The following is a 27,466-nucleotide window of genomic DNA, read 5'->3' as shown; positions in this document are numbered from 1 at the left end:
ATAAAATAATACTTGATCATCTTTAAAAATGAGAGAATCACTGACATAATTTAGGCTATTGACTGCATAAAAAAGAAACTATTTAAATTTGCAGCATAAACTTATGAATTGAAAAAGCCAAGAAATAAATCACAACAATAGAGATTTTTCCTATCAAGAAAAACGTTTGATAAAATTACAAAATTAATGCTGAATGATATATGACAGGGAACACTTCTCCGCTATAGCTGCACTTGGTATCATATCAGTGACAAATATTAAATATTTAAAAAATCTTTGTGAAAACGAATGGCAATGACTGGTTATTGGATTCTAAGATTATTATCTTTAGACACAGTCTGACACTTTTTTTGCCATGAACAGACCCAGACCTACTGGGCACTATCCGTCGTCAAGACCAAATTCCATTCATGACAGTCCTGTAGCGTGTCGGCTTTAGTTTCACGAATTTATCATGTTTGGGACGCTAATCAGCCATTTTAACTGAAAGATGAAGGCGGTGATATTGATGTTGTCCACTAGATGGAGCCACAGGATAAGGAATCTTCTAGGCCTAATATTTTTCGAGTTCCCTTCGATCAGTGGGACTGACAGCTCGACATCCATTTTTCCCAGTGAACTCATCTGGCCACAGCACACATGTCCACTGTCTCTTTGACTATCTGAGATGAGCTCTGGCCCAGTGAACCAGCAGCATCACTTGATATATAGCTTTCTGATGAGCCAAACCTGATAACCTTACCTATTACTAATTTACCCTGCTCACAAACTGTTCCAAAACAGCTTATTTGGATATTCTATAACCCTTTTTTTTTTTTTTGCCTCTGTCCCAACTTATTTTAGTGTGGTGTAGCCATCAAAATCAAAATTTGTTTATATTTACAAAATATATTTAAGTTGGTTAGTGAAACTTTGAAAATCTTTTCTTTGTACTTTTGTCAATTAAATAAAAGTTAAAGAGAATTATCAAATTTACAGATTCCTGATTTGTATTGCATTTTACAATTTGTTATTAAATGGTTAAACATTTACATGAAACATTACGTATTGTTCTTGTGATTTTTATTCATGCTGGAAAATGTATTAATTATTTAAAAAAACATTGTGTCTATTTTATATTTTTTAGTCATCAAAATAATTGGATAATAATATGAAAGTGTACTTTGATTTTTATTCTTAAGATTTTTTTCTACTGATCTAGTATTCTGACAATCCAAAACTTATGATTTCATTCTAGCTTTATTCCATGTGCAAGGAGAGTACGAACAGTGCCTTCAGGTGATGAGATTTTAAAAACAAAAACAATAACTTTATTGTTTCACAGAAGAAAGAAAATAACAATAGGACTGAAATGAAATTAAAATGATTAGCCTATAGTGATTACTTGGTTTTGAAGTTCTTGATTTTCGTTAACTATCCCTTTAAGTAAAATGCAAATACATTCCTTTAAATAAAATAAAACACAAGGCTATATATTTAAGATATTGTTTTTATTACTTATGTTACTTGATTTTAAATAAACATGTTCATCTGTGATTTTTATTGTATGAAACTGGGGAAATTACAGCTGTGCTGACAATGTATTACAAATTCAACAAATCTAACAGAGACATATCCTGTGCTTCCAGGTCAGAGAGCAACTGTCCATCAAAAGCTCATTAGCCAATCAGAGTAGATCGCTGTTAAGCCCGCCCCCACGAGAGGTTTGTGCCAAAACAGCAAACGAAAATTTGCGAAGCGTAAGCGAAAGCTGTGGCAACGCATTCAGAATCCATGATTCACGAAAACGATTCTTTGAAAATCATTAACAAAGAATGAATCATATTTGAAGAGCATGTTAAATTCGTGCGACTGAGTTCATTTTTTCATTTTCATTGTGTTTTTTTTCTTTTGCAGTGGCATATTTTTTATCGTTTTTTGGAAAGTTACGTTCAGTTTTATAAAGTTACGTTCAGTTTTATAGGCACAAAAATAATCCCATATCGTTCTATCCTTCTATTTATGTCCAACCAATAATAAAACTCTTACTCTTATTTCGTTCCAAACCTGTATGCATTTTTTTTTTTATTACTGGAGGATTTAATATATACAGTATATATATTTTGAAGAATGTTGGTACCTAAATAGTTTTGGTTCCCACTGACTACCTTTTTTTATTTTGTCCGTAAAATGTAAGTCAATGGAATCCCAAACTTTGAGGAATATTTTAAGGGAAGGTTGGCAACCAAACAGTTTGGGTTGCCATGGATTTCCATTATATGGACAAACAATTCAGTGGAGGTCTTAAACTGTTTGGTTACTAGCATTCTACAAAATTTCTTCTTTTGTGTTTCACAGCAGAAAAACCTTCGGTTCCCATTGATTTATATTATACAGACAAAAATTCCAATGGAAGTCATTGGGAACCAAAACTATTTGGTTACCAACATTGTTCAAATTGTCTTCTCTTATTTTCCACAGAAGAAAAAACGTTTGGATTCCTACTGACTTTCATTATATGGACAAAAATACAATGGAACTGCTTGGTTGCCAACATTCTTCAGAATATGTATTTTTGTATTCTGCAGAACAAAGAAATGCATACAGGTTTGGAACAACTTGAGGGTGACAAGGACAATTTTTCAGCGAACTATACTTTTAGTTAGACATGCAAGATTGTCTCTGGAGGTGATTCATTTAGGTTAATTTCATGATGTTTATGCATTTTAAATTTAGTTGTGAAGTCGCTGTCTTATATAATCCAGAATGCTAGTCATTGTTGTACTTCGATGAAGTGCTGTGAATTAATTACCCAGCATGAACATCACAAACGGGCCCTCGCTGATTTTCTTGGCAGGAAACGTTCCTTCTTTTCCACCCTGCAGCTGCTGATGAATTTTAGGTTTTGTTTCCAGCTGCCTCTGAGCGTTCCCAAGCTCCCACGCTGAGAATCGCACGTCAGGTTGAGCTTTGGGGCAAAAAACACTGTTTTCACCCCTTCGCATCCCTAAAGCTGATCGTCTTGTTTTTCAGCCGTCGGTGGGCAGCTCTCTTCTCCTGTCTCGACAGGTCATGGTATGTCTCTAATGTGCGTTTAGGTGACTCTAATAACAAAGGACTGCAAAATGCACCTGTCACAGTTTTTTGGGAGATGTGCAGGTAAACACGCAGAGCCGTGAAGCGGTTTTCTGGATCGCGTGATGGAGCCCCTGGGTGTGTTTGTTTGCACACCTCTGTGAATGGGGATTTGGGATGACAGGATGTTTACGGCTGTCGGTTATTTGCCTGACGTCATCACTGGATTTGATAAACAACTCTGTGTGATGCCACGCTGTTTTTGCTCTGTGCCAGGGATCATATCAGCTAAAGCAGGCCTTTATTCACTGAGAGGATATTCACACCTATGCTCATCTCAATAACGCATAGAAACTGATAAAACAAACATGTTTTGAATTTAAACGAGTGTGCTTGGTTTGAGTTTGCTGCTAACCTTTATTTGGTGACATACCTTTGTTCAAATTCCTTACCCTGTAGTTGGTATACACACTAGTAATAGTAGGGCTTAAGCAAACACCACTAATAAATTAAACAAGCAAAAATTGATTGGTTGAGATGATTAACATCAGGCAGAATGACAGATATCAAGCTGTTCTTCAGAATCAGTTCTTCTGTTAGCAGGTCACGCCGGACTGTTCCTGCTGGAGAGCGGGTGAATGTGACGTGTCCTGATGGCCTTGTGATATAGAATGGTTATTTTCACTGTCGGAGAAGCCTGTGTGTTTTGATTTGTGCTGGTTAAGGCATGACATGGCCATTAGTTACAGCTAAACAGGCATATGGGATGGTTTATGTTTTCACTTAGAGACTGAGTCTATCTATATCTATATCTATATCTATATCTGTATCTATCTATATCTATCCATCGTTCTATCATTCTTTCATACTTTGCTTCTCTATCTATCTATCTATCTATCTATCTATCTATCTATCTATCTATCTATCTATCTATCTATCTATCTATCTATCTATCTATCTATCTATCTATCTATCTGTCGTTCTGTCATTAATTATTTGTTTGTTTGTTCTGTCTGTCCGTCCATCCATCTTTCTTTTTTCTGTCTGTCCATCTGTCCAATTGGTCTGTCTTTCCTTTTTCTGTCTGTCTGTCAATTTAGCTTTTCCTTTTCTGTCCATCCATCCATCCATCCAATTGGTCTGTCTTTCCTTTTTCTGGCTGTCCATCATCCAGCTATTATTTTTTCTGCCTGTCTGTCCATCTGTCCATCTCTGAATCTTTCCTTTTTCTGTCTGTCCATCCATCTGTTGTTCCTTTTTCCGTCTGTCTGTCCGTCCGTCTGTCTGTCTGTCCATCTATCTTTCCTATTTCTGTCTGTCTGTCCATCCATCTGTCCTTTTTCTGTGTGTCCATCCATCTTTCCTTTTTCTGTCTGTCTGTCTGTCTGTCTGTCTGTCTGTCCGTCCGTTCGTTCGTCCATCCATCCTTCCTGTTTCTGTGTGTCTGTCCATCTGTCTTTCAATTTGTCTTTTCTTTTTCTATCTGTCTGTCCATCCATCCTTCCTTTTTTTGTCTGTCCGCCCGTCCATCCATCTTTCCTTTCTCTGTCTGTCTGGCCATCCGTCCGTCTTTCTCTCCATCTGTCTTTACTTTTTTCTGTCTGTCTGTCCATCCGTCCATCTTTCCTTTTTCTGTCTGTCTGTCCGTCTATCTCTCTATCTGTCTTTCCTTTTTTCTGTCTGTCTGTCCGTCTATCCATCTTTCCTTTTTCTGTCTGTCTGTTCATCCGTCCATCTTTCCTTTTTCTGTCTGTCCGTCCATCCATCCATCTTTCCTTTTTCTGTCTGTCTGTCCGTCCATCTTTCCTTTTTCTGTCCGTCCGTTCATCCATCTTTCCTTTTTCTGTCTGTCCGTCCTTCTATCGCTCCATCTGTCTTAACTTTTTCTGTCTGTCCGTCCATCTGTTGTTCCTTTTTCCGTCTGTCTGTCTGCCCATCTGTCTGTCCATCTATCTTTCCTATTTCTGTCTGTCTGTCCATCCATCTGTGCTTTTTCTGTCTGTCCATCCATCTTTCATTTTTCTGTCTGTCCGTCTGTTCGTCCATCCTTCCTGTTTCTGTGTGTCTGTCCGTCTGTCTTTCAATTTGTCTTTTCTTTTTCTGTCTCTCCATCCATCCATCCTTCCTTTTTTTGTCTGTCCGTCCGTCCATCCATCTTACCTTTCTCTGTCTGTCTGGCCGTCCATCTATCTCTCCATCTGTCTTTCCTTTTTTCTGTCTGTCTGTCCGTCTGTCTGTCCGTCCATCTTCCCTTTTTCTGTCTGTCTGTCCGTCCGTTCATCTTTCCTTTTTCTGTCTGTCTGTCTGTCTGTCTGTCCGTCCATCTTTCCTTTTTCTGTCTGTCTGTCCATCCATCCATCTTTCCTTTTTCTGTCTGTCTGTCTGTCCATCCGTCCATCCATGAATCTTTCCTTTTTCGTCCCCCATCTGTCTTTCCATCCATCCTTCCTTTTTCTCTCTGTCTGTCTGTCCATTCATCTTTTCTTTTTCTGTCTGTTCGTCTGTCCGTCCATTTATCTCTCCATCTGTCTTTTCTTTTTCTGTATGTTCGTTCGTCCATCCGTCTATTGATCTTACCTTTCTCTGTCTGTCTGTCCATCCATCTTTCCTTTCTCTGTCTGTCCCTCCATCTGTCTGTCTTTTTTTTCTGTCTGTCCATCCATTCATCCTTCCATTTTGTCGGTCAGTTCGTCCGTCTATCCATCTTTTCTTTCTCTGTCTGTCTGTCTGTCTGTCTGTCTGTCCATCCGTCCGTCCATCCATCAATCTTTAATTTTTTTTGTCTGTGTCCGTTTGTCTGTCCATCCGTCTTTCCTTTTTTTATCTGTCTGTCCATTCGTCCATCCATCTTTCCTTTTTCCGTCTGTCCGTTCGTCCATCCATCCCTCCATCTTTTCTTTGTGTCTGTCCATCAGTCCGTCCGTCCATCCTTCCTTTCTCTGTCTGTTTATCTATCTATCCATCGATCCATCCATTTATCTATCTAGTCATATTTTTCTATATCTTAAACATGCAGAGTTTCTTTTTTGACATCAAGCCATGTATATTTATCATGACGCTGGAAGATCATTTTGTAACCTTTTCACATTCGTTTATTATTATATGGGGCCGATGATGTGGGCAGCTCTTTAAAACACCACCTGACGCCTGTGGGCACATCGAGTTGACGTCCTGAACTCACATGTTTTTTTTTTTTACCCATGAGCACTTGCTCTTAGCTGCTGTAGTGTGAGAACTTTGATCGAGCACTTGGGGATGTTGCTGGCCCAGCGCTGGAGTGCTTTCTATTTTGGTGTTATCCTGATGATTTACGCTAACACGCCATAGACCCCCGCTCCGTCAGTGAAGAGCTGGCCTGGTTTTCATGGAGACACAGATAATTTCTGTGTGTTTGAATTTCCTGGAGTTTTGCGCCATCGTGCAATGGGATGGAATTATTCTGACGCGTTTTATGACTGGCCAGCAAAAGGTCAGTGCACAAAAAAGACAGAGACTGTGAGAATGGTAAATAGGTGGGGAACATGTTTTCCTTGAAAATACATAAACATCCATAAAATTAGATTAATTTACTTGAAAAAGGATTACGTTAGGGAATTTTTTCTTGTTTTAAAAATGTTGCTTTTCATGTAAATGTGTCTAATTTTAGATGGATGCATTTATGCAGTACAAAACTTTATTTTTTTCCTTTCTTCAGTTCTTTAGTAAAGGTTGGCTAGGAGTGAGAGAAATGAGAAACACATGAGATGCACACACGCAAATCAAATACTTGTTTTCCTGTTTTGTTTCTGCTTTGCTCAGACGTCTCCTGTCAGCTTCTCTGGCCTTTATGTGCCAAACAAGAACTCTGGGTCCCAGTCCTGATGCTTCACTGCTGTTTCGCTTGAGTTAGCAGCCCTGTCATGAGCTTTTAGCACCATCTCTCAGCTCCGCTACACACTGACCCCAGATCTGCTCCAGTGCATTAGTCAGGATAGACAGAAATCCCACTCTGAGAGAATGAAGACTGTGAGAATCTAAAACAGCTTCAAGCTGATCCTTCTGCTTCCTTCTGTCCATGTTGATTCAACTCAAAACAGATTTCTTTCTTCTATGCAGTACAGATATTTTGATTAATCCAAAAATGAAACTGAATATTTAATAACCATCAGGCAATCCAAAATCTAGATGAGTTTGTTTCTTTATCTGAATAGGTTTACAGAAATTTCTAATTTAATCACTTGATCAGCAGTGGACCCTCTAAAGCGAATGGGTACCGTCAGAATGAGAGTCCAAATAGCTGATAAAAACGTTACAGAAATCCACAAGTAATCCACATGACTACAGTCCAACAATAAATGTCTTGTGAATCCGAAAAGGTGCATGTTTGTAAGAAACAAATCCATTATTCAGACTTTAAAACTTTAAAACATCACTTCCGGCCAAAATGTGACTTATTAATCAATAATCAGGGCTGGGTATCGATTCAGATGTTCTGGTTCGATTCGATTTCGATTTTCAAGTTCTTAATTCGATTTGATTTTGATTTCGATTCGATTTCGATTCCTGATTTCAAGAATTATCTAGAATTACTATAGCATTTCACCTCAGAGTTACAAATCAGGCATATAGCTGTGTTTTTGTCCACTGGATCTTTATCTTGCTTGCAAAATGTGAAATGCTTCCATACCTCTGACTTCTTATGTGAAGGTGTGGTTGATATCAGGAACGCACCTGAATCTGCCATTTTAAGCAATGAATGAATAACGAACTCTCTGTTGTAACATAGCGCAAGGTAAATAAGGGATGACACCTAGTGGATTAGACTAGTAATAAGATTAACGTAAATCTTATTTTTAGTGCTTGTGTAAATAAATATTGCAAAAAAATCGATAGGTGGCCTTTGAGAATCGATTTTGAATCGACTACATTTGAAAAAACGATATATCAAAAAAAACTATTTTTTTGCCCAGCCCTATCAATAATAATGTATCCTAAAGTAAAAAAGTCCATCTGCTGTCGTCCACCCATAGATCTGTTTTGACTTGTAAACGATGCATATTTCTTTCCTGATTCAGAGGAGATGACTTTTTCACTAGAGAAGGCAGTTATATATTTTAGCCAGAAGCAAAGTTTAATTTTAAAACCATTTTAATAATGAACTTGTTTTGTACAAACACGCAGCTTTTCACTTCACAAGACGTTAATTGATGGACTTGAGTGGTGTGGATTACTTATGGATTATTGTGATGTTTTTATCAGCCGTTTAGACTCTCATTCTTACGGCACCCATTCACTGCAGATAATCAATTAGTGAATTCTACAGTTTTGGCAAATGCTCTTTTTAGGTCAACAATTTCTTTAAGTCATGTAACTGTGATTGCAATTCCACATTGACCTTGAGCTGGTGATAGTACCAGTTTTTGATGTTGGTTCACATTGCTTCTGGTCTTTTTTTTTTTTGCCAAATCAACCTGTGCAATAATGCTTAGTCATCACAAGGTGAATTTTCACTCTCACTATGAGTGAGAATCCTGCATGAATAGGCTTTTAACTAGAATAATCGTGAAACTAATCTCAGTGGAGTGGGTTATTTGTGCTTCACCCCGACGCTAATGCCATCGGATCAGTGTCAGAAAATTTAGTGCTGAAGTCTGTCCTCAGTACATAAATGTTAAGGCTGTTTGTTTTTACTTGAATCACTTTGCTAGTGAGTATGCTATTCATTAGTATACTCTAAAGCATGTGTTCTCTTGTATCGAATGAAAAATGTGTCTTTTGGATTTCATTGTGTATATATTTCCATTCAAGCTGGCGTTTATTGAAAGCAGAAGTAACGGCGGCTTGATATATCTGCGACCACACACACACACAGCCTCTCATGTGGTGGCTCAGAGAGAAGTCCGTCATCTCGCGTTTGTTGAAACTGTCCAGAGCGCCTGAACATGTGTGGTCTCCAACCACAACGGCGAATCTCTTCAATCGCTCTTTTGGTTCTAATTCTGTCGTGTTTCTCTGTGGTTAGTCTAATTTTATCCCACAACAGCGTGTCCCTTTGTGCCGCCTGCTGTACCCAGAAAACTGCTGTGTTTGGAATCTTTCGGATAGTAATTTATAATTCTCTTGCACTCTCTTTTTTTTTCTTACAGATTTTGGAAGTCACCCGTAACGCCACGAACGGCATGGTGGTAGGAGCTGATCTGTATGCAGAGTGAAATCTATCATGACTGTGATGTCATTGACACACCGCAGGTAATTTCAGAAACAGCCATGCTGTACCTGTCAGACGCAACGAATGGTGCTATGCAAATGCATGTGTGAAACTCAAGGCAGAATGAATATGATCTCAAGAAGGAATTTAAAAATATATCAAAAAATTATTTATTATTTATCAAGCTCAACAAATGGTGTTATGCAAATGCATGTGTGAAACTAATTCAGATCTCATGATCTCATCAAGAATGAATTTTAAAATAGATCAAAATTAGATTTATTTAGATAATATGTGTTGCATTATATTGAAGCTTACTGGACAATTCTAAGAGTAAACATAAATAAATAAATATTTATATAAACATATGAAATATTTAGTATAAATAGTTGTAAATATATTTATTATTATTATCATTATTATTATATATTTTTTAGTATTATATATGTAAATAAACACTCAATATTTGCATACATTGTTTTAAATATATTTATTATTATTATATTTATATAAACATGAAATATTTTGCATACATTGTTTTCAGTACATTTATTATAATAATTATTATTATATTTAAAGAAATATTTATAAACATGAAATATTTTTGCATTAATTGTTTTAAATATATTTATTATTATTATAGATTTTAAGTATTTTTATTATTATTGCTATATATTTAAATAAATACATAAATAATATTTGTATAGATCATCTAAAAATTTCCAGTAATATATTTAAAAAATATTACTGTAATATTTTCATAGATATTATATAAAAATATCAAATAATTATAGAAATCTAAACATAATTATTAATTTATATTTATATATATATATATAAATCAAATAATTATAAAAATACAATGATTGTATTTTTGGTATTAATATGCCATTTATATTATATAATTTTATAGACATAACATTTAAAAATGTAGAATTACAGCTGATTAGTATTTGGGATGAAAGTAATTCATCTTTTAATATGTCAGAAATTGATTTTTGTTGTAAATATTCATGTGCCTTGCTGCTGACATGATGTTAAAAAAATGAATAAATACATAAATAATTGTCATTCAAATAACACTGTCGAAAACAACCTAATGGGTCAGATATATTTAGTTGCATGACCTCTGTGTTTTTCCATCCGTTGCAGATACTGAGCCATGGGTAACACAGAAAGTCATAGCGGCGGCCATGGTTATTATGGAGACGGCCAGCGCCACCTCTCCCGTAAGCACATGTCCCGCTCGCTTCGCCTGTCCAGCAAGCAGACGTACTGTTCCCGCCGAACACCTTCTGGAAAGCCGGAGCACCGCAACTCCGAGACCAGCACACGCTCCAGCAGCACTCCCAGCATCCCGCAGTCGCTGGCCGACCACGGCCTGGAGCCCTTTAACGACTCAGACATGCTGCCCGACTTCAGCGGCCCAATTTGGGTGGACCGTGTGGCCATGAATCTCAGACCCATGTCCTTCCACAACCATCCGGCCCATTCGCCCGCCGCGACCGCCACGGCCAAACAAGCCACGCAGGATGACGCTGAGCCTCCAGAGGACACGACCCTCGTCCAACGCACACGGGACGGCTCCCAAGAGGGGTCCAGCTTTAAAAAGAAGCGCTCTAAGTCTGCCGACATGTGGAGGGAGGATTCGCTGGAGGTGTCTCTATCCGACCTGAGCCAGGAGCACCTGACCAGCACTGAGGAGATCGGAGACACGCCGGATGATTGCGAAACCCATTTGCAGTCGTCGGCTCAGGAGCTGCTGGACTCAAACCGTGCCAATTCTTTAGACGAACTCTACGGACCGAAGAGTCCGGCTTGCAGGCCGACACACGGACGCTATGCCAAATGGCACAAGGGTGGCGCCACAAGCAGAGAAGGTGATGAGGATAAAATGATCTCACCTTGTGAAGATGACGGAGCTGCATACGGCGCATATACATTGCCCTGCCGCCGCTCTCACTGTCTGTCAGAAGGGCTGACCAATCATCAAGGAGTTATGCAAGGGAGGCGGGCTCAAACCATACAGGTGAGTTCTGATTGGGTAGCTCCGCCCACGGTTGAAATTTTATTGGTTCCTGCTTTACATTACTCAATATTGAACGTCAATTTGCCTGTAATAGTTTGCAGTAGCTTCCTAGTAATATAAGGGTCTAAGACGTTACGAAATTTACAAAAGTGATTTTATGTCCATAGAAAGCACATTCGATTTAAGTTTTTGAAGAATAAAATGCAAAATTGGGTTGGAATAAAGTGTAACACAACATGCTTATTCTGACTTGTAAATATTGAAATATATAAAAATATAAGGGAGGATATTGCATTTAATTGTGTTTTAAATGAGTAGAAAAGTCTTACTGACAAATGTGACCCTGGACCACAAAATCAGTCTTAAGTCGCTGGGGTATATTTGTAGCAATAGCCAAAAATACATAGTATGGGTCAAAATTATAGATTTTTCTTTTATGCCAAAAATTATTAGGAAATTAAGTAAAGATCATGTTCCATGAAGATTTTTTGCAAAATTCCTACTATAAATATATCAAAATGTAATTTTTGATTAGTAATATGCATTGTTAAGAACTTAATTTGGACAACTTTAAAAGTGATTTTCTCAGTATTTAGATTTTTTTGCACCCTCAGATTCCAGATTTTCAAATAGTTGTATCTCGGCCAAATATTGTCCTATCCTAACAAACCATACATCAGTAGAAAGCTTATTTATTGAGCTTTCATATGATGTATACAACTCAGTTTTGTAAAATTTTACCTTATGACTGGTTTTGTGGTCCACGGTCACAAATGGGCAAAACCTAGGATAGTGGCAATAACTCTTTGACCCATAACTAATTATTATAAAATTAATAATGTATTTAAAATATAAATATAAAATAGGTAAAACCCCAAAAAGTTATAAAAATGGTAATTAGATTGTTATTTATTTATTTTTTAATAATATTGGTATGGTATTTACGTAATATGTATTTTTATAGATAACAAAATTTTCATAAAATTTCCAGTAATATATTAAAAAAATGTAATGGTAGTGATTGTTAATATTTTCATAGATATTATATAAAAATATCAAATTATTATTATTTAGAATGTATTCATAAAATATAAAGGTAGTAAATATTTTCACAATATTTACTAAAATAATAAAATATTAAAATAAAAATGTATATATATAAAATATATAAATATATATAAATAAATCAATTCTAAAAAATACAAAGCTGTTTGTATTTACTTTATATATATATAAATATATATAAATATATATATATATATAAATATTTTTTTAATATATATATATATATATATATATTTAAAAAAAAATTTTTGATCTATTAAAAAAAATCATTATGCGTCAAAGACGAAAAAGGGTTCAAGCATAAAAACAAGGTGTAATACTTTTTTACAATTGTTTTTCCTAAAATAAATATTAAAAAGTTTTCTGTTTAATTTAATTGCATTTTTGTTTTTGTTTTTCTGAGCAAAAAATAAATATAATACATTTTTCCCTAATTTACAGGTGACACCCACTAAAATGTCATTCAGTGTAACAATCTTGTCAGGTATATTTACAACAAAAATCAATTTATGACATATTAAAAGACAAATATTTTTTCACCCCGAATACTAATTAGCTGTAATTCTACATTTTTAAAAAATATTATATCTATAAAAATACATAAATATAAATGCCATATAAATACCAATATAAATACCATTTTTATATTTTTTTTTTATTTTAAAAATAGCTTCTTCAAAACTAATGTAAAGTATTTTGTTCATACTGTTAGCACATGAGCTTGACTCTCTTTGCTCCTATTGGTAGTGAACTCTGTACAACTTTTCCCTGATCAGCAGCTCTCATTGAGAGTGAATGGCTTTGTTTGAATGATTGGAGCCATTGAGTGTCAGTGTGAACGCCCGTAGGTGTGCTGTAAGAATGTGAGTGTAATGTTGTGTTAGTGTAGGTGTACACAAGGGAATTTTAGTCTTGCTATGAATGTTGACTGTGGTTAATCCCCCAGAATCCTCTGAATCTCCTCATATAGACAGAGTGTACATATGAATGACTCATTTGTGTGCGAGTTCACACAGACTCCACTGTTTTTTCCCATCGGAGAGTATTATGATTTCACTAGACACTCATCCCAGTCAGCTGTTGGTGTAAGCAAACAAAAATATATATAAAGTTAAATATATTTTATATTTGTATAGGTAAAATTTAAAAATGACAACATTTAATTTTACCATTAAAAATAATGGTATTTATGTTTAGTATTTTTTTTTTTTTTTGATGAAATAAAAAAATACCAAATGTTTATAAGAAAATATAATGGTATTTATATTTTACATATATTATTATAAAATTGATAATAAATTTAAAATGTAAATATAAAATAGATAAAGACTCAAAAAGTTATAAAAATGGTAATTTTATTGTTAATTATGTTGTTTTGTTGTGGTTGTTGTTGTTGTTTTTGGTATGGTATTTACTTAAATATGTATTTTTATAGATAGTATTAAAATTTCCAGTAAAAATTTTAATGGTAGTTATTTTTTATATTTTTGTAGATATGATATAAAAATATCAAATAATTATAGAAATGTAATGGTATTTATTAATTTATATTTTATAGATAAAATATAAAACTAGTAAATATTTGTTTATCTTCAAAACTCAAAAAACAAAATGTATAAAGAAAGATAAAAATGTTAGTTTTTATTGGTATTTATATGACATTTATAATATATTATATATTTTTATTGTTATAAAAAGATAAAAATATTTTTATTTATTTAGATATTATAGATTAAATATAAAAACAGAAAATATTTTTTTATCGTCAAAACTTAAAAATGCCAAAACTTTATTAAAAATATAATGGTATTTATATTTTGTATATTTTCCATTGTTAAAATATATAGAAAAATCAAATAATTATAAAACTATAATGCATTTTATGTTTACTTTTTTAATAGGTAAAATGTAGTAAGTAAAAAAAAAAAAATATATATATATATATATATATATATATATTTTTTTTTTTTTTTTTTTTTATAGATATAAAAAATTATGAAAATATAATGGGGTTTATTAATTTAGATTTTATAGCTAAAATATAAAATTTCTAAACATTTTTATTGTCAAAAGCTAAAAATACTAAAACTTCATAAAAAATGTAATGCTGTTCATATTTAGGTTTTTCATTTATAAAATATATATAAAATTTAATAATTATAAAAATATAATGCCATTTATATTTACTTTTTTAATAGATAAAATATATTAAAAAAAGATAAAAATGGTATTTATATTGGTATTTATATGGTATTTATATTATATAGTTTTTATAGATATAAAATATAAAAACAATTATAGAAATATAGTGGTATTTATTAATTAAGATTTATAGATTAAATAGAAAAATAGAAAATATTTTTCATCGTCAAAACTCAAAAATTCCAAAACCGTATAAAAATATAATGTTACTTATAAATATTTTATATATTTTTCATTGATCAAATATATATAAAAATCAAATAATTTTAAAAATATAATGCCATTTATGTTTACTTTTTTAATAGATAAAATACTGTATATTTAAAAGATAAAATTATATTCAAATTGGTATTTATATGGCATTTGCATTATATATATTATAGTTATAAAAATATCTAAAATTTGTAGAAATATAATGGTATTAATTCAGATTTTATAGATAATATTTTTTTATTGATAATTAAAAAATATAAAAATATAATGTCATTTATATTTACTTTTTTAATAGATAAAATATATAAAAAAGATAAAAATGGTATTTACATTGGTATTTATTTTATAGATATAAAAATATAAAAACAGATAGAAATATAATAGTATTTATTCATTTAGAGTTTATAGATCAAATATAGAAGTAGTAAATATTTTTATCATCAAAACTTAAAAATGCTAAAACTTTATAAAAATTTAATATTAGCTATATTTTATATATTTTTCATTGATAAAATATATACAAGAAAATCAATTAATTATAAAAAATATAATGTCATTGTATTAATACTATTATTTATATTTATATTATTTATATGTTTTCATTGATTTTTTATAGATATAAGATACAAATATTTTTTAAAATCTATATAAAATAATAGTATTTATTTATTTTTTAATACTTTTTTTTTCATCTACCATGGTTAGTTGGACATGCACCAATTATGCACCAGTATTTTTTACTACCTTGGTGCATGGTATGAACATCACTGTACCATAGTACCAGCACAATAGCTGTCATTCTCTGTGACGTGTGTCGAAAGCCACAGTGCATTGTGGATAGTGGTCTGTCACACTGTCCATATGGTGGCTGTTTTTTCCTGCTCTCTCTTGGATGATCCAGATCCTGGAGTCAGACTTCTGTGAGAACAGCTCGCTTCTTTTGTCATGCTAATGAGCTGTAACTGACAGGAACGTGATTGAGAGAGAGAGAGGACGAGGAGCAGAGAGCTGAGCTCTAGATATGCTGGTTTATTTTTGACTGTATATTTCTTGCATAAATATGCGTGCAAGAAAGAAATCAGAGTGCTTCGGCTATATGTAGGTATTTGCTAAAGCAAGAAAGAAATAAGATCAAATCATGGTGAAATATTCCCTCCCTGAGAGGCTCCATCGGTGAAGATGAATGGCATGCCGGGCCGCACAGTCCAGTCATGTGACTCCCGCTAGATGCCGTGTTTGGTGGGTAATATCCCATCATTCCCCAGCAGCAGTACAGAGTGGTATTGTACAGTCAACTTTACTGCGCTATAACTCGTCACACAGCGTTCAGACAAGTCTGGTCTCTCAGTGTCAACGTCTGTAAAATGTTCACTTCACAATCTGCAGCATGTTCTCTGCTTCTGAAGACACAATGTGCTTTGGCCAACAGGTAGGAGGAATATAGATGTGTTGGAGATCAGCCATGTTTATTAGAGTGGAAAACTGAGTCTTTATCTTCTGTTCAGTCCGTCAAAAACACAAGGCTTACGTTTGGTTGCTGAAAAAAGAACATCAAGCAACTAAGATTAGTTTTGTTACTTAGATTTAGCAAAACAAAAAACAGGTCATTTGATAGATAGATAGATAGATAGATAGATAGATAGATAGATAGATAGATAGATAGAGAGATAGATAGATAGATAGATAGATAGATAGATAGATAGATAGATAGATAGATAGATAGATAGATAGATAGATAGATAGATAGATAGATAGATAGATAGTTTTTTTTTTTTATCTATATAAAATAATAGTATTTATTTATTTTTCAATAGCTTTTTTCCCTTTAAACCTACCATGGTTATTTGGACATGCACCAAGGTAGTATTTTTCAATATATATATATATATATATAAAATGAATTGAAAAAAATTTTTCTTTATTTTTTCAGGCCTGGAAATCCCACTTTCTAAATATCCTGATGTTTTCATGTCAAAAACTGTAGTCAATAAAAAGATTTTTATACACAGATGTTAAGTTCGAAATTCTTAATTAGTTCAATTTAAATTTAGACTTACTAAATTGTGTAAATTAAATAATTATCCCATCATCACAGATAAATATGGAAAGTTAGCTAATATAATTTAAATTAAATTTTTTTATTTTTTTAATTCAGGATGTCACGGCAGGAGACGGGAGTGATTATGAGGACAGCGGTATCGATGGGCTGACGGGGGACAGCGAGGCGTCTCAGCATCATGCTCGACGCTATAAGACCATGTCTGCGTCTTTCTCCACTTACTCCACGTCAGCAGGGGGCGCTTTTGCCGGGAGCGATAGTGGGAGCAGCAGCGGGGCTGGAGCTGGACCCTCAGATGGCACACAGGTGGGCAGGGTGATTTATTTATTACTGCTGTTTCTCCAGTTTCTGTTTCATAATATGTTTCATGCAGACATCAGTAGAAACACATTAACATCAGATAGATGCATGAATGACAACATCAACTGGTAAATGTTCCGTCAAATGAGTAATGTTCAATAAAATATATATGTAAAAGAAGTTTATATAAATATTATTTTAATTATTTGACCAAAATAAGAATGATCTTACAAAATGCACGTTATTGTTTATTTAGTACTGACCTGAATAAGATATTTCACATAAAAGATGTTTACATATAGTCCACAAAAGAAAATAATAGTTGAATTTATAAAAATGACCCGTTCAATACACTTGCATACACTTGATTCTTAATACTGTGTTGTTACCTGAATGATCCGCAGCTGTTTTTTTGTTTAGTGATAGTTGTTCATAAGTTTGTCCTGAACAGTTAAACTGCCTGCTGTTCTTCAGAAAAATCCTTCAAGTCCCACAGATTCTTTAATTTTTCAGCATTTTTGTGTATTTGAACCCTTTCCAACAATGACTGTATGATTTTGAGATCCATCTTTTCACACTGAGGACAACTGAGGGACTCATATGCAACTACTACAGAAGGTTCAAAAGCTCACTGATGCTCCAGAAAGAAACACAATGCATTAAGAGGCAGGGGGTGAAAACTTTTGAATCAGAATTTTCTTATTTTGCCTAAATATCTTTTTTTGTATTACCGCCCTTCAGAAGCTACAGAATATGCTTACATGTTTACCAGAAGACAAATTAAGTTAAATTTACCCTGATCTTCAAATTCAAGTTTTCACCCCCTGGCTCTTAATGCATTGTGTTTATGAACCTTCTGTAATAGTTGCATTTGAGTCCCATATCAGTTGTCCTCAGTGTGAAAAGATGGATCTCAAAATCATACAGTCATTGTTGGAAAGGGTTGAAATACACGAAAATGTTAAAAAAAAAAAAAAAATTTGTGGGACCAAAAGGATTTTTCTGAAGAAAAGCAGGCAGTTTAACTGTTCAGGACAAACAAGGGACTCATGAACAACTATCACTAAACAAAAAACCACAGCTGTGGATCATTCAGGTAACAACACTGTATTAAGAATCAAGTGTATGTAAACTTTTGAACAGGGTCATTTTTTATAAATTCAACTATTATTGTCTCTTTTGGACTATATGTAGATGTCTTTTATGTTTAAGGTCTTTTTCAGGTCAGTACTAAATAAAAAATAGCATGCATTTTGTATGATTTCTCTTATTTTTGTAAAATAAAATGTTTTTTTTTCTTCTAAAAGATAAATGGTAAATTATGTGCAATAAGAGACCAGAGACTTTAATTAATAATAAGATACTTTGTTTTAATGTTGTCATTAAGAACAAACTATGACCGAATTGTACGTAATTTGTACATTTGTGATGTAGTTTATTGTTTGTACAGTGATAATAATCGTCCTGGACTTGTGTCTCTTTAATCAGGGCGTCTATGAGAACTTCCGTCAGGAGCTGGAGCAGAACGTGAGTCCGGCAGAGGTTCCCGAGGAGAGAAGCTCAGCATTCAGTGACGAGCAGAGCAGCGTCACCCTGAGCTCCGCTTACCACACCGACCCTCTGCTGAACGTGGCCGCCGTGCAGGGAACCGTGCGCAAAGCCGGACGCCTCGCCGTCAAAAATTTCCTGGTGCATAAAAAGAACAAGAAGGTGGAGCTCGCCCCTCGCCGCAAGTGGAAGAGCTACTGGGTGTCCCTCAAAGGTGTGTGTGTGTGTGTGTGTGTTTGTAGTGTCTCTGAAAGAGATGTAAGGGTTACCTGACACCATAAACAGGTTTTTCAACTTTGCGGAAAACGTTTGCAAGAGAAGAGAAGGATTATGTTTGTTGTGTTGTGTTGTATGGGTAGGCCCATACAGCTATTCAGAAAAACATATATAATTGAACGCCCATCATTCACTATGTCAACTCTAACACACTTGTTTGTTAAATATTCTGGCTCAACAAATTTCCCACATTTATTTTACCATATACTTTACCATTTCCAAAAATTAGTGCAGAAAGTGGTAAAAAAATAAAGTGCAGAAAGTGCTCACTTACCAAAGCTGCATTTTTTGATTAAAAACAAAAAGTAAAAATAGTAATATTGCTAAATATTATTATAATTTAAAATTACTGTTTTCTAATAAATTTAATTTATTCATGTGATTCAAAGATGAATTTATGCATCATTATTACAGTCTTCAGTGTCACATGACCCTTCAGAAATCATTCTAACATGCTGATTTTCTGCTAAAAAAAAAATTCAGATTATTATCAATGTTGAAAACAGCTGTGCTGCGTCATATTTTTTATGCAAAACTGCATAGAAAGTTTATATTTATGATGCTGAATCATTTAGCTTTACTGTTTTTGGAACAAATAATTGCAGGATTGGTGAGCAGAAGACAAAAAAAAGCATTAAAAATCTTATTTAAAAAATTTGTACTAAAATGTAAAAATATATTAGAATATAAAAAAAATATATAAACAATACAATATAATTATTTGAAAATCTGTTTAAAATGACAATAAAAACAAGTTTAAAAATAAAATGTCAACTAATTTTATTTGTTTAATTTTTTTAAAGAAGTCTCTTCTGCTCACAAAGGTGGCATTTATTTGATCAAAAATACAGTACACACACACACACATATATATATATATATATATATATATATATATATGTGAATGTATTCATTTATTCATATATAAGAATGGCATGCATTTTGAAATATAAATCTATATAAAACATTACACATGTATTTACTGTCACTTTTGATCAATTCAATGCGCCTTTGCTGAATAAAAGCAGTAATTTTTTTTCAGTTAACCCCAAACTTTTGAACTGTGTGGGGTAGATAAAAAAGTAAAAGTGCACCTGTAAAATGTATCTTTCCTTACTTACCAAAGCTGCATTTTGTAATTTTGCTAAAAATTATTATTATTTAAAATAACTGTTTTCTATTCAAATATATTTCAAATGTAATTTATTCATGTGAATCAAAGGTGAATTAATGCATCATTATTACAGTCTTCAGTGTCACATGATCGTTCGGATATCATTCTAATACGCTGAGTTTCTGCTCAAAAAACATTTCAGATTATTATCAATGTTGAAAACAGCTGTGCTGATTCATATTTTCATGGAAACCATCATATAGGATTCATTAATGCATAGAAAAAATATCTAAATAAATCTTTTGTAACATTATAAAAGTCTTTACTGTCAATTCAATGTGTCCTTGCTGAATAAAATAATTAATTTCTTTCAAAAAACTACTCAAATGATAGTATATAGTAAGTATGAACTGGATACAGACAGTGTAAGAGTATTGACATGTTTTTTTGTACAATATATTTATTACTTTTTTCAGTTTGCATATCACAACAGATTGCAGTTACAGAATAATAATCATATAGACACAGCAAACATTTTACACCCTGTTCTCCCTCCCATCAACCCATTCCCTGAAAAAAAAAAAAAAGAAAAAAAAAAAAAGAAAAGAAAAACTTAATTAAAATAAATACTTTAAATGAAAAATGAAAAAAAAAAAAAAAAAATAGATGTTTAAATCAGGTAATGAGTGTTTCCCAAGTCTATGTTTAGACCATAATACTACCCTACTCACTCAGAGCTTGTTCTTGTTGTAGCAGACTGCCAACATTTACATTGTACTTTAGGAAGTTATTAAAAGGTCTCCAGATATCTTCAAACACATTTTGTTTCTTTTTGACAATGTATGTGATCTTTTCCATTGACATATACGACGCCATTTCTTTAATCCACTTTCCAATTCTAGGTTCATTTATATTTTTCCAATTAAGAGCAATAATACGTTTAGCTTGTAAAATACACATTTCTATGAATCTGACCTCTTTGCTTTGTAAGAGAGGGCTGACAGGATATATACCCAGGATAAAAATCTTAGGATCCAGTGGTAATTTCTTTGATAAAATTTGGTCAACCATTTCAATAATACCTTGCCAAAAGGGTTTCACTTTCACACATTCCCATATACAGTGGTACAGTGTACCTCTTACCTCATTACACTTTACACAGGTATCTGGAATATTATCGTTAAACTTGTGCAATATAGCAGGAGTTATGTATGTTCGCATTAGCCATTTGTACTGTATGAGTTTCAGGCTACTGTTGATTGTTTGCATCTGAGCTTTCTTACATGCCTCATTCCAATCCTCTAGAGATATTTCATCATTTATATCTTCTTTCCATAACCTTAGTTTTGATATTGAGGATTCGTTAGAGCCAGATACGAACAATTCGTACAAAGAGGAGATTGATCCTGAGTATTGACATGTTAAAAAGCTCTGTATCTTGGCCAGCAGAGTGAAAACAGAACAAAGTCAAAGCTGAAAAAAACAATCCAATAAGTATGTGCGCATTATATTGGATTCTCTTTAAGAAAGCAGCGCTGCATTTCTTATTTTGGCCACTGGAGAGCAGAGTTCAATCAATAAAGCCTTAAATCTCCAATCTATTAGATATCCTGCTCCCATATCCTGGAAACAGCGACTGAGAGACGTAGTGTTAATTGAACTCACGTGAACAGCTTTGAATTTCTGATGCTTGACTGAATGTCTTAATTTGCCCTCACAGGATGCACTTTGTTTTTCTACGAGACGGATGGCCGGTCAGGCATTGATCACAACAGCGTCCCTAAACATGCCGTGTGGGCCGAAAACAGCATCGTCCAGGCCGTTCCAGAACACCCCAAGAAAGATTTTGTCTTCTGTCTGAGTAACTCGCTCGGAGACTCCTTCCTTTTTCAGGTAATATCCTGTGCAAAACCCTTGTCATACACTGATATTAAACTGATAATGTCCCAGACTGAATGCACAGTATACAGTCGTGGCCAAAAGTTTTGAGAATGACACAAATATTAGTTTTCACAAAGTTTGCTGCTAAACTGCTTTTAGATCTTTGTTTCAGTTGTTTCTGTGATGTACTGAAATATAATTACAAGCACTTCATACGTTTCAAAGGCTTTTATCGACAATTACATGACATTTATGCAAAGAGTCAGTATTTGCAGTGTTGGCCCTTCTTTTTCAGGACCTCTGCAATTCGACTGGGCATGCTCTCAATCAACTTCTGGGCCAAATCCTGACTGATAGCAACCCATTCTTTCATAATCACTTCTTGGAGTTTGTCAGAATTAGTGGTTTTTGTTTGTCCACCCGCCTCTTGAGGATTGACCACAAGTTCTCAATGGGATTAAGATTTGGGGAGTTTCCAGGCCATGGACCCAAAATATCAACGTTTTGGTCCCCGAGCCACTTAGTTATCACTTTTGCCTTATGGCACGGTGCTCCATCGTGCTGGAAAATGCATTGTTCTTCACCAAACTGTTGTTGGATTGTTGGAAGAAGTTGCTGTTGGAGGGTGTTTTGGTACCATTCTTTATTCATGGCTGTGTTTTTGGGCAAAATTGTGAGTGAGCCCACTCCCTTGGATGAGAAGCAACCCCACACATGAATGGTCTCAGGATGCTTTACTGTTGGCATGACACAGGACTGATGGTAGCGCTCACCTTTTCTTCTCCGGACAAGCCTTTTTCCAGATGCCCCAAACAATCGGAAAGAGGCTTCATCGGAAAATATGACTTTGCCCCAGTCCTCAGCAGTCCATTCGCCATACTTTTTGCAGAAGCTCAATCTGTCCCTGATGTTTTTTTTGGAGAGAAGTGGCTTCTTTGCTGCCCTTCTTGACACCAGGCCATCTTCCAAAAGTCTTGGCCTCACTGTGCGTCAGATGCGCTCACACCTGCCTGCTGCCATTCCTGAGCAAGCTCTGCACTGGTGGCACTCCGATCCTGCAGCTGAATCCTCTTTACTTGCTGGACTTTCTTGGACGCCCCCGAAGCCTTCTTAACAATGCAGTGGAAAGTTTTTTTCGCCATTAAGTTAATTTTCATGGCAAAGAAGGACTATGCAATTCATCTGATCACTCTTCATAACATTCTGGAGTATATGCTAATTGCTATAATAAAAACTTAAGCAGCAACTTTTCCAATTTCCAATATTTATGTAATTCTCAAAGCTTTTGGCCACGACTGTACATACTAGTACATAAACCTTTGACTCTTGACCTTTTTCTGTAGACCTGCAGCCAGACTGAGCTTGAGAACTGGATCACGGCCATCCACTCGGCCTGCGCCGCAGCCGTCGCTCGCCAGCACCACCGCGAAGACACAGTGCGTCTGCTGCGGGCCGAGATCCGAAAGCTGGAGCAGAAGATTGATATGGATGAGAAGATGAAGAAAATGGGAGACATGCAGCTCTCCGCAGTCACCGATGCCAAAAAGAGGAAGACTATTCTGGAGCAAGTTAGTGATTGGATATTTAGCATGTTTGGGTCAAATTACCTACAATCTAGCATGTTTAGAGTCAGATCATTCACTGAAAGTGAAACTATATTTGTGAACATATGAACATTTTTGATGTTGAGGAAAGAATACATAATTCTACACTACCAGTCAAAAGTTTTTGGACAGTAAGATTTTTATTTTAAAAGAAGTGTCTTCTGCTCACCAAGCATGCATTTATTTGATCCAAAGTACAGAAAAAAAAAGTAAAATTGTTGAAATTGAAAAAAAATTTACTATTTAAAATAACTGTTTTCTATTTATATTAAATAGATTATATATATAAAAAATGTAATTTATTTCTGTGATTTCAAAGCTGAATTTCTGGCATCATTACTCCAGTCACATTAACCTGTAGAAATCATTGTAATATTCTGATTTGCGGCTTTAAAAACATGTATTATTAATTATTATTATTATTATTATTATTATTATTATTATTATGTTGAAATCAGCTGAGTAGAATTTTTCAGGTTTCTTTGACGAATAGTATGTTTAGAAGAACAGCATTTATCTGAAATAGAAATATTTTGTAACATTATAAATGACTTCATCATCACTTGATCAATTTATAGCATCCTTACGAAATTAAAGTATTAATTTCTATAATTTCTTTCCCCCAAAAAATATATACTGTATATTTATATACTGACTCTAAGCTTTTGAATAATACAGTGTATAATGTTACAAATACTTTTTAGTTCAGATAAATGCTAATCTTGAAAAAGAATCCTGAAAACATATGTACTCAACTGTTTTGAATATTGATAATAATAATAACAAAAAAAAATTAACAGCAAATCAGCATTTAGAATGATTTCTGAAGAATCACTGAAGACTGGAGTAACGATTCTCAAAATTTAGCTTTGATCACACAGGAATAAATAACACCTAAAAATATATTCAAATAGAAAGCAGTTATTTTAAATATTTTACAAATTACTAGTTTTGAAGCAGCATGAACAGAAAAGACTTCTTTAAAAAACAATAAAAATCTTACTCTCCAAATATTAGGATATAAAATAAACATAGAAATAAAACATAAAATAATTAATTACAAAATCAGTTTAAAATCAGTTTTAAAAATTAAATGTCAGCAGATTTTCTGTTGTTGTTTTTAAAAGAAGTCTCTTCTGGTCACAAAGGTGGCATTTATTTGAAAAAATACAGTAAAATCAGCAAAACTGTGAAATATTATTACAACTCAAAACATTTTAAAATGTAATTTATTCCTGTGATGCAAAGCTAAATTTTCAGCATCTTGACGCCAGTCTTCAGTGTCACATGATCCTTTAGAAATCATTCTAATATGCTGATTTGCTGCTCAAGAAACACTTGATAATTACCAGTGATGAAAACACTGTTTGACAAACAGAAAGTTTAAAAGAACATTTATTTATATATTTACTCATATGAATGTATTCATTTATTCTTATATAAAAAAGCATGTATTTTGAAATATATATACATAATATATAAATATAATATAAATCTATGTAAACATTACACATGTATTTACTGTCACTTTTAATTAGTTCAGTGCATCTTCACTGAATAAAAGTAGTAATTCTTTATTAATAGTGCATTCTAAATAGTGCACCTTTAATATACAATAATATGGAGTAACATTGTCTTTGGATGAAAGATGAATCTTCCAAGCATAAGTGTAAATGCTGGTTGTATCTAGTTAGGAAAAAAGTGTCCGTTTTACATAGCTGTTAAAGAGTCTGTCATTGCTGTTTTGTTTCCCTAATTATCATATCAGTATCATAAGAGCGTTACAGCACTACCATCCTCCGTATCTGCTGTATTACTGCAGATTTTCATCACTGTAATTCTGATGCTGTCACAATGTTGACAGAACATTGATTCACTCGACACACTTGCTTCAAAAGTTCACGTTTCGCTCAATGGATGTTTACGCAAGAAGCGGAGCTCAGAATGGCTCGCGGCCCATCAGGAGGAGGGTTAGCGGGTGCCTGTGCGTTAGTGTGGGTTTTTAATTTTGGCAGCGTCGGGTTACGCATTGTGCCCTGGTGAATGGCAAAGGGTCGGGTTCCTAGGGAGTCCCGGACCTCGCTGCCAGTGGAATGTGTGGCACTGTTGTTTGCTACTTTGTGTGTTGTCTGGACTGATGCCCCCTCCGCCACATCTTCCAAAAAAACACCCATCCCAGAGTGGCTGGGAGGAGACGCCGTGGTGTATAAACCCAGTCTGCTGCCCTCTAAACACCATTTTATTAGATCAAACCAGACCAAACACAAGGCACGGAAGCTTCTAGATCTAGAGATGGTCCTTTAAGGCTAAATGTAATGTTTTGACCTTGTTTTGCAAGAGAATGAAATGATCATTTTGACAATTCTCGGATGCCGCTAGCCTGCTGTAAACTGTGTTCTAACCAATATCTTTGTCTGTCTCTATTTTCCTCCTAGATTTTCCTGTGGGAGCAGAATTTAGAGCAGTTCCACATGGATCTATTTCGTTTTCGCTGTTACCTGTCCAGCCTGCAGGGCGGCGAGCTTCCCAACCCCAAACGCCTGCTGGCCTTCGCCTCCCGTCCTACCAAACTGGCCATGGGCCGACTGGGCATTTTTTCAGTCTCTTCTTTCCATGCACTGGTAATTATCACTCAATTTCTATTCTATTCCAGCATGTTGTTCATATTTTTTGCTAATAGTTTTTATGTGCCATAGAAATAAGGATATACTTTATATACAAAAATTATGCATATAAATATTAATAATTATATATATATATATATATATATTATATATATATATATATAAACATTTTTTATAACAATTATTAAATATGTTTTATTATATATTAAAATATACATTATATTTAATATATAGAGAAAAGCAAAATAAATAAATAAATTTAAATTTTAAATTTAAAAATGTAAAAATCAGTTTGAAGTTACAATGAAAAGAAGTTTTATAATAAAATTTCTGTTTATATTAGGGCTGGGCGATTTGGCCTAAAATCAAAATCTCGATTAATTGAACATTTTAACCCGATTACGATTAATGAACGATTATTTTATTCATTTATAAAATTATATTTAAATAATTTTTTTTTTTGCCCTCATAGTTCACTGACAAGTTTTGTACAGTAAATATGCTCACATATTACAAGTGAGAGATTTTTGAATGAAGGGTGCACACACTATCTACTATCTATGATTATTTATTGAACATTAGTGTTGAACAACTGAAATTATAAAACGGTTAGTTCCATTCCTCAATTCTGATTGGTCAGCAGCTGTGTTTTATTCACGATACAGCACGGCTACGACCGCTTCACTCAACGTTCTGTGTATCATTGAACCTCCTTAGCAACCACCCTTAGCAACGTAAACAAAGCTTTAGCAGTTAGGAACTACTTTTTACAGCGGAAGGCAATTAATGATTTTACTTTACTTGATTTTACTCCGCTTCGCGTCGTGCCTAACAACGCCCTTCAGCCGTGATTTATTCACGATACAGCACGGCCTCTCGTACCTTATTGCTTAATTAAAGCACACATTGCTTAAAACGAAAAGTCACATTTTTTCTAAATTAGTGAAAATAAATAACTTGCAATTAAATTATTTATAAAATAATAATAAATATTAAAAGTTGAAAATAAGCAGTATCTCTTCTAAATAAAATTACTCTTACGTGACTCCACACGCAGTAGTGTTTTTAAAGGGAAAGTAATTGAAATAATTGACCTGGAAAAATTTGATCGATTATAGGTTCTGAATGTCGATTTCGATTACTTTTCGATTAATCGCCCAGCCCTTGTTTATATATTAAAATGTAATTTATAATATTACAAATATATTGTAAAAAAAAAAAAAAAAAAAAAAAAAAAAAAAATATATATATATATATATATATATAAATATAATTACTAAATATATATATATATATATATATATATATAT

The 27,466-nt window shown here is 33.6% G+C and overlaps 1 protein-coding gene across 1 annotated transcript in view; it reads left to right on the top strand.

Annotated features, from left to right (window-relative positions):
* The first annotated feature begins 9,178 nt into the window (after positions 1-9,178).
* tiam1b (TIAM Rac1 associated GEF 1b) overlaps positions 9,179-27,466 on the top strand; it is a 62,630-nt gene continuing 44,342 nt past the window's right edge. Inside the window, exons 1-7 of the mRNA XM_073818047.1 lie at positions 9,179-9,282; positions 10,394-11,270; positions 16,906-17,115; positions 18,598-18,871; positions 21,768-21,940; positions 23,272-23,496; positions 25,968-26,153. Coding sequence (XP_073674148.1) covers positions 10,404-11,270; positions 16,906-17,115; positions 18,598-18,871; positions 21,768-21,940; positions 23,272-23,496; positions 25,968-26,153 — 1,935 coding nt within the window. The 5' untranslated portion in view covers positions 9,179-9,282; positions 10,394-10,403. The remainder of the gene's footprint in view (positions 9,283-10,393; positions 11,271-16,905; positions 17,116-18,597; positions 18,872-21,767; positions 21,941-23,271; positions 23,497-25,967; positions 26,154-27,466) is intronic.

Source organism: Garra rufa, chromosome 14 (genome assembly GCF_049309525.1).
Source record: "Garra rufa chromosome 14, GarRuf1.0, whole genome shotgun sequence".
NCBI classification, from domain to species: Eukaryota; Metazoa; Chordata; class Actinopteri; order Cypriniformes; family Cyprinidae; genus Garra; species Garra rufa.
This window is presented reverse-complemented; position numbering and strand designations above follow the sequence as displayed.